The 8,318-nt window shown below is 36.3% G+C and overlaps 1 protein-coding gene across 1 annotated transcript; it reads right to left on the minus strand.

Moving 5' to 3' along the window:
• Positions 1 to 3,196: 3,196 nt before the first annotated feature.
• Positions 3,197 to 7,122, minus strand: LOC132164717 (protein SOSEKI 3-like). Its single transcript, XM_059575269.1, has 6 exons — positions 6,504 to 7,122; positions 6,341 to 6,410; positions 6,140 to 6,255; positions 5,058 to 5,940; positions 3,715 to 4,016; positions 3,197 to 3,606 (listed from the first exon to the last, which is right to left on the minus strand). The coding sequence occupies exons 1-6, from the start codon at positions 6,709 to 6,711 to the stop codon at positions 3,581 to 3,583; spliced, it is 1,605 nt and encodes a 534-aa protein (XP_059431252.1). The 5' UTR covers positions 6,712 to 7,122; the 3' UTR covers positions 3,197 to 3,580.
• Positions 7,123 to 8,318: the final 1,196 nt, after the last annotated feature.

An 8,318-nucleotide genomic window follows, 5' to 3' on the forward strand; every position in this document is an offset into this window, starting at 1 on the left:
GTTGAAAGATTTGTACAGTGTGGTTTGAACAACAAATTCTAAGAGCATGAAAGATGCAAGAAAAATGCTAGGGGTATCAAATCTTTTATTAAGAGACAGATACCAAAATGATGTTGGTCAATTGTTTGAGCGAAAAATGCTTCAAAAGTTCCTAAATTTTAGGGTTAAATAATCTTTTGGTACCTGGGTTTTAACGCCTTTATTTTTTCCCACCTAGGTTTCTTTTTCTGTCATAAATGATACCTAGGTTATGGCTAAATACTGAAATGATACCTTCATCTATCTTCTATTAATAAAACTAACGAATTTTCACCCATTTTTGCAATTATGGGTGGTTCGACCACCTCTATTTTTGGCCAATGGGGGTGGCTGAAGCCCTTGGGCCTAATTGGTGAAAATCTGTTAGTTTTATTAATAGAATATGGACAGAGGTGCGATCTCTGTATTTAGTCGTAACCTAGGTATCATCTATGATATAAAATGAAATATATGTGGAAAAAATAAAAGCGTTAAAACCCGGATACTAAAATGATATTTAATCCTAAATTTTATTAATTTACTTCCTAAGGTCAAAACCATTATCGAATAAATCACGCTCCGTTGAATTTCTAATGGAAGGAAGACATGTGTCCCCTTTAATTAAAAATTTTAAAAATAAAATTATAAATGTAACTGTAAATATAAAATTAAAAAGTGAAAGCGTTGAACTGAGGATCATGTGAACCACATGGCAAAGCAAAAAGCATTGTCCCCAACAGAGAATGTTCGCTCGCAATTCCATGCACAAACAGTGCATGATGTACGACTATAAAAACAAAAAGGAGAAAACTAGCACTCAATTTTACAATATCTTTCTTGAACTAAATATTACATCAATTTGCCCTCTAAATTATCAAAAATTCACAATATATCACAAATAACAAAAATATTATTAAAAAAATAAAAACAATTTTATTTAAAAAAAAAAAAAATGGGAATCAAGATGATTTTGGCAGCATCCGCAACAATTTGGAGATGGCCAAATGGTCAGAGAAAGATGACATAGTCACTCTTGATTTGGCCAAAGAAAGTGGTCAAACTACCTCATTTGACAAAAACAGATACTCATTTATCTTATGTATGTAACTATTCTTTATAACTCTTAGATGAACCTTATTATAAAAAAACATGCATAAAATAAATGAGTCATAAATAAGTCCTATCAAGTACCTGTTTTGCCAGTCTTTAACACCCACATGTGTATTAGAATCCCACCTTGTATTGGACAAACGAAACTAGAATGGGCCATGGCTCCCTTATATGTAGTTAATATATTTATATATATTTATAATTACAAAATTTTCTTAAAATATTTATAAAATTGATACTTGGCCTTTCACTTAAATTTGTGGCCCCTCCCCAATTAGAATAGAAAAATCATCCTTTCTGTCATGGACCCAAATGCTTCTCTAGCCTACTTTTTAGGTTTGCCCAATGTTGCGTAATTAAAGACAGTTGTCAGCCTCCCAAGGCCAAAGGCTTCCTCTCCCCAGTCCTCACAAAAGCTCATTAAAAGCGACAAAAGCTATTCAAAAGTAACAAAATACACATATCCAAATCATATCCAATTTCTCTGTCCAAAAAATTGCACAAAAATAAAGAAAGGGTTAGCGAGGTAAAATGCCCATACGAAGAGCCTTGTACGGACACAACTTTTAAAACCCCAACTCATATTAGATTTTTTTACAATTTTACAATTTTTCGAATTATAAAATTTAAGCCGTTTCTAAGCATATAAGAGCCCATTTAGTTTGTGGAATAAAACCCTAAAATAAAATAACTACTCATATATGAGTCATTCTTTTATTTGGTAAAAGTCAATTTCTATGAATAGTTATTCATGTAAAAATTACTAATCTCTTACACACAACAACAGTTATTCATCTAAAATATTAAATTAATAGTTATTCCTAAAGAAATAGACATGATTTTCAAAAAAAAAAAAAAAAACCTTTTTTTTTTAAAAAAAAATATCTCTCAAACTAAAAAATAAAAACAAAAACTCGTGGCCAGCCAACCACCCACCCACAAAAGGCCCTAAGGTGGCAATGTTACCTCCAGAGGGCCTCGTAGTGGACCGGCGAGGCCCTCTGGAGGTGGCTCGGCCACCCCAAGGCCATCAAGGGTGGCCAAGACCACCCCCGGTGAAATTCTAGGGTGGCCTAGGCACTCGATTCACATCAGGAGTGTCGCAAGGGCCACGGCGAGGTCTTCTGGGGTGGCACACCACCCCCAATGCCTACTATGGTGGCCAGCCACCACATGTTCAACGTCTTTTTTTTTATATATATATATATAATTTGAGTTTAAAAAAAATTAAAAATCAAATAAACTTTTTAGTAACTTTAGTTTTATTTTAATTATGAAATATGTGTTGCTACCAAACTAAAGAATTAGAATAATTATTCAATTCTAACATTTTATATTCTCAGTAATGTCTGTTCATTTTCTTAATAAAATACTCATTCCAGAAACTAAACGAGGCAGCCTAATTGCTTAAAAAATAATATTACCACCACTGAGGCTCGTAGCAGTCATTATAATAAGGAACTCCAGACAATAAAATAAAAAACATCTGACAACTCATTTATGGCATCTATCTCCCCACTCTTCCCTAAAGCTTAAATTCTGAGCAAATATTAAAGTAGTCTCACGTCTATAAAACTCTCGGCAACCCATACCCCGTTACTTTTGTTCATTAAAAACCATATCCAGATTTTCGAAAACATTTACACAACTTTGCAGTTAGCAATAGCAATACATGCAATAACACTGTGAGTCAACCCCTCTCCAATAGATAGGATCCCCTGCACATGTATTCAAAGGAAGCTACTTGCTTGCCCCCACCTGTTCCAGGCAGTCTCCTCTAGCCCGGGACAAGTAGGTTCCGCAGTTCAAGATATCCTCGTCCATCAAAGGGTCCGTTTGGAATACAAAAGCAAAAAGTCAGAAACAAAAATCATCATATCCACACGTTTTGAATAAACAAAAAACACTTTTTAGCTTTTGTAGGCAAACAAAAGAAGCTTTTAGCCTCCTTTGTTAACTTTTCAACGGGTGCGGTGGCAATTGGCAAAGGTATCCCAGAAGGAGCTAGTTTTGCCAAGGATTAAATTCATCATTAAAGGGCTCAAGGTCAGATGAGAAGAAAAAAAATTCAAATTTCAAACGCATCAGAACTTTAAGAGCAAGCTAGGCCTCCTTTCGCTATTTTATGGTTCTGACAAGACAATGCAGGACAGCAAGAGGAAGATATTGCAACTGTAGTTACACACGAAAAGGTTATCCCATTTAAGAAAGCTAAAAAAATATGAAGAGTTTGGTCCACTAGGACCACACCAGCACTGCCAGCTCCCTCAGCAAATGAGTTATTCCCTACTCACTTTTTTACTTTCCAGATTTACAGAATCATTCCATGGACCCAACAAGTCTTTCCATAATTTGAAATTCCAAATTAAGTTACCTTTCTCAAATGGAAGGAAAAATGAACCCATTTCCTAAGACCTGCAGACGGCGGTGTCACAATGTGATGTGGATTCGATTATAACCCGAGCTCCTGAAGCAAGCCTGTAGGATAAAATCAATACTAAATGTCAACCAATATTAACAAGATAGTAGGATCAGAATGATAATTTTGGAACCTCTTGTGAAAATGGGGCAGAGTCGACACTTAACTTTCTTCGATTTTGATCACCTTCTCCTTCTCTTCTCTGAAGGAATCTAACCTCTTTGATTGCCTTCTTCCCGAGGAAGGCTCTGTGATTCTCTTACTGCCACCGTTTGCTACACAGGGAGTGGCGGTATGTGACCTGTCCACTCCATCTGAAGAGTTTCTTGGTTTGTCGGAAATAGGAGATCGCATAGATTCACATCGTGCGTGCTTGCTCAATGAACTCTTGATTGATCGTGGGATACATTTTGAATGTCCAGAGTTTGACTCCTCTTTCTCTTCCGTTGAATCGAATTGATTAAATGTCCTGGACATGACATTCAGTTTTCATACTTTAAGGGTTAATTGTAAGGAAGTAACTAGACAATGTATAATATGACCGGCATAATCCCAAAGGATGCCTATCTCAATTAACAATTCTTGACCCATTACTCTGCTAAACTCCCCAGTAGTTGGTCATTTTTTATTCAAGAAAATATCCACATTCAAAGCAAACAAATCAAGATTAACAATAAAAAAGAAAGTAAGTATACCATTAATTTGGTATTAACGCAAGTATATTGGTGTGCTCAACAATATGTTCCCTATATTTATTTTTCAGAGAATTGGAAACAAATAAGCTTTTATGCACTTTGAGGACCAATAACTCTTCTCTCAAGCCGAACTGGATTGAGTATGTTTCAAGCTCAGCTCACTTGAATAGGATCAAGCTTGACAAAATCATTGAGTCTGACTCCAGCTCAAGTTCCTCACAAGCCTAAACACTCTTGTCAATCAACCTAATCAAAAATACATCCCAGTCACAACACTATGAATTCTCTTTATTTATTATTGATTACACACATATTCTATCCATCAAATTAATATTTTTTTTCAACTATCATTATCATGTAGGCACAAGGCCAAGTGAGGTGAGCATGGTCATCAAACATGGCTCCCAAAGCAATAAAGATTGGAACTTAAGCATTATGTTGGCTTGTCTAAAAGGTTGATAAGTCTAAACAATATTCAAAAGTGCCGGGAGCCCCGAGAATTCATTCCCAACTGAGAATGGTTAACAGTCCCAGACAAACATATTCCAGGAAAGACTCAAATGGTTAAGATGAACGACTAAGACTAAGCAGATGTCTCTGATTAATGTAGTTGTCCTCCATCTTGTTAAATATGATTAATATCATTTGAATCCATCCATGAATCCAGAAATTCTAAGAGGGGAATGGTTGCTGTCAACCACAATAAGCAATTCTTGTGCTTGCTATTTAGTTTTAGATTAATCTCTAATAATCAAGCCCTAGAGATTTGTTCAAAAGATATAATATTGCAAGAAAAGAATTGGAAACAAACTAACCTGGCAGCATTGCAGGAAGAAGAACGTTTCAGAGAATTAGCTCCATCTCCTTCCTCCTTGAGCATTTTTGTCTCAATCAAGCTCCCACTAAAATACTCTTTGTTTTCCAACCTCAGGCCCATCAGCATTGGATTCTCCGTCAAGCAATCAAGCTCCCCCAACATTAATGAAGTAGAGTACAATGGGGAGGGAAATTTTGAATGGGAAAACCTGGGTTTGTATGTAGGAATAAGGCCAAAACTGTGGTCTTTCACTGATATCGACCCACATGAGATCAATTGCATCAACACATTTGTGCTCTTTAGCCTTGCGTTGGTGGGCACCCGAATTTCTTCCTCTTCAAGAATCCTAAAACTGTTAATTTTACTAGCATCAGCTCTAATCAAGGATTCCAAAGTTTCCGTCTTCCCACCCGATGAAGATGCACTAGAGCTAGAAGGAGGAGGTGAACCGGCATCCCTAGAAATCTCGAAATTCTCCTTCACTCGTGAAACCTGACTTTGAGAAATCTCGCTACATTCAGGTTCTAATGACCCATCATCAGTCGAAACACCTCTTGTACAAGTTTCTCTGGCCTTAGGTCTGCCATTTTCGTCAGTTTGCGTCGAAGCATCAGCTAAGCCATCACTCTTGTAAACCTTGTACTCTGTCAAGCTCAGAGAACCACCCCAAGAAGAATTTTTTCCAACTCTAGACTCCGGAGAAACACTGGAGGAACTGGGTCGTTGAACCGGAGGAGAGACCTCGTCTTCTTGGGAATGTTTTGTCTCCTTTCCATTCATGCTGGAAGAAGAGGAAGAATCATCGTGGCTTCTAGAAGATGCAGGCTCTGGTAATTGTTTCAAGCTCTGCATTTTGATATTTCCAATGGGACTGAATCGATCTGTAAAGGAAAATACTCCAGATTGATTAAATAATCCCCCTTTCGATTGTGTAGATGAGAAATTTGAGAAATTAAACCAATGGGTAGCTTCAAATTTTTCAATTTTTTTGTTATCTGAATACTGAAAAAACCAGCCAAATCAATCAAACAGAACCTCTGCCAGGTGCAACGAAAGGCAATTCAAATACTCCCCTTTTACCTGAGTCAGATTCTTCGAAGAGCTCAGAACCTTTGAGAACGTACTCGTTTCCATGAGCCGGAAGAATGAGATCATCTTCGCAAAGGTCATGCCACACAAATCCGCTCTTGTAGCTTCTGCATTTTCACAGAAAAGAAGAAGATGGGTGAGTTAGAGCATAATCCAAAGAGGGCAGGACAAAGCGCCGCCATTGAGACTCACCTCTTACAAGACCAAGAATACATGGAAGCCATCCCTCTGCCTCTCAGGACATTAAGCCTGTCAATCACATCTGCAGAAAGTCAAACAAAAACAAAGAAAAGAAAAGAAAATTAGAAGGAGAAGTTTGTTGGTTTGCGTAACGGAAACGTGGGCGTTTGGTAACCTCTCAAGTAGAGACCGTCGGAGGACGAGAGGGGGACCTCCATGAAATGGGGGTGCTCGAGCAGGCGATTCCGGCAGAGATAGTAAAGCACAGGGACTTTCCGAATCTGGTGGTACTTGGGCGACTTCTCCCTCCACACTTTGGCCCTCTCCGGACTCACTTCCCGCTGGTACTTGCTCATCCTCAATCTCCCCTCGCCTACACTCATCTCACGCTCAACTCTCAACAATCTACTTTACAATCAACTATAAAAATATACATATATATTTTTCAAAACCCACCAAATATATTTAAATATATTTGAATCAGATCGAATATTGTCAATCTGGACCTTTAGGGCTTTGGTTTATAGCTTCGATTTTCTGTGATTCTTTCTTCTGTTTCTGTATGGATTTTGACAGGGAATGCTAGTTTAGAGAGACCCATTTGGGTTAGGTTTGATGTTGAAATAAATGGGTATTCGTCAGAACGGACCCGGAAGTGTTTTTTCACTGTTTGTGAGGAGGGACACCATTGATTGCTTTCTTTACCTGCCAAATTTGCTTCTTAATTGTTCATGAAAAACGTACGCTTCTGGTAGATTCTCTCAAAATCATGAAACGATATATGATGGATCATTTCGACACTTGGATCTCAAAGAGGGAGAACTGGTTAATAACTTATTTCTGCGTCTCTGTTTTTTCTAGTCAAATCCATGGTCATTTCATCTTGTTTGGTTCCCACAGCTATTCCTTTGGTTAATTTTTGTGTCAATTGGACAATTAGTGGTGGTTCTATTTGAATTCGGAAATTGTTTTTTTTTTTTTTTTTATGTGAAATCAAGTGCATCTTTTTAAGTCCCTATGGTTATTTAAATCGGTTAGGAATTACGCATTATGAAAAAATATTGTTGTAGTGTTTAAAATTTTAAATATATATAAAAATGTATAAATATCTAAAATCGATGTCATATGTAGTATGATATTATCGTATTACCATAGAAACAATATCGTTTTGGTTTTTTTTTTTAAAAAAAAAAATTAATTAATTAAATTCTTTTAAACAGCGGTTAGCAATTATTAGAGGCTGTTAGCGAAAGCGGTTAGTGAATTTTACAAACTGCCGAGGTAGTTACGATTAACGGTTTTAGCTAATAACTGCTAAGTTACCGTAACCACCTTTTCACCCCTAATTCTAGTGTACATAATAAAATAAACCATCTTAAGGTAATCAACTCGTACAAAAATACATAATTTGAAACTAGAAACTATAAACCTTCAAGCAGGTTTCATCATTCATGAGATCCCTACAAGAATTTAAAACATTTGACTCTTAAAAATATAAAAATCAAAAAGAAGAAAACATGCTGAGTAATTACAATAAGAATAAACAGATAGTACATACAGCAAGAAAACATTTACAGAGATGCTAATGAATAAATAGCAAGAAAACAAAATCAAGCATCACTTGTGCCCTTATTCAGTTGAGGAATGCTAGGCTTACAAACAAATTTTACAGAAAAACTTTTATAAACTAATGTGGCACAACATGATTAGATATAAGATAAGTTCAAATTTTGAAAAACCTAATAATGTTGTGTCACATCAGTTTGTAAAATTTTTTCTGTAAAATTTGTTTGTAAACCTAACACTCCTCTATTCTGCTAGACTGCTACTAGGAATGAACTCACCAGTCAACACGTATCAGAGACAATCAAAGGTTTAGTCACTGAAAGAAAGTGGCCAATGACAAATCATTTCAAAAATTGGTTTGAAAAATCAAACTCAGTTGGAAATTTGAGGAACAAAAAAAAATTTACATGGATGAAAGACTCCA

Source organism: Corylus avellana, chromosome ca10, assembly GCF_901000735.1.
Source record: "Corylus avellana chromosome ca10, CavTom2PMs-1.0".
In the NCBI taxonomy this organism is placed as follows: Eukaryota; Viridiplantae; Streptophyta; class Magnoliopsida; order Fagales; family Betulaceae; genus Corylus; species Corylus avellana.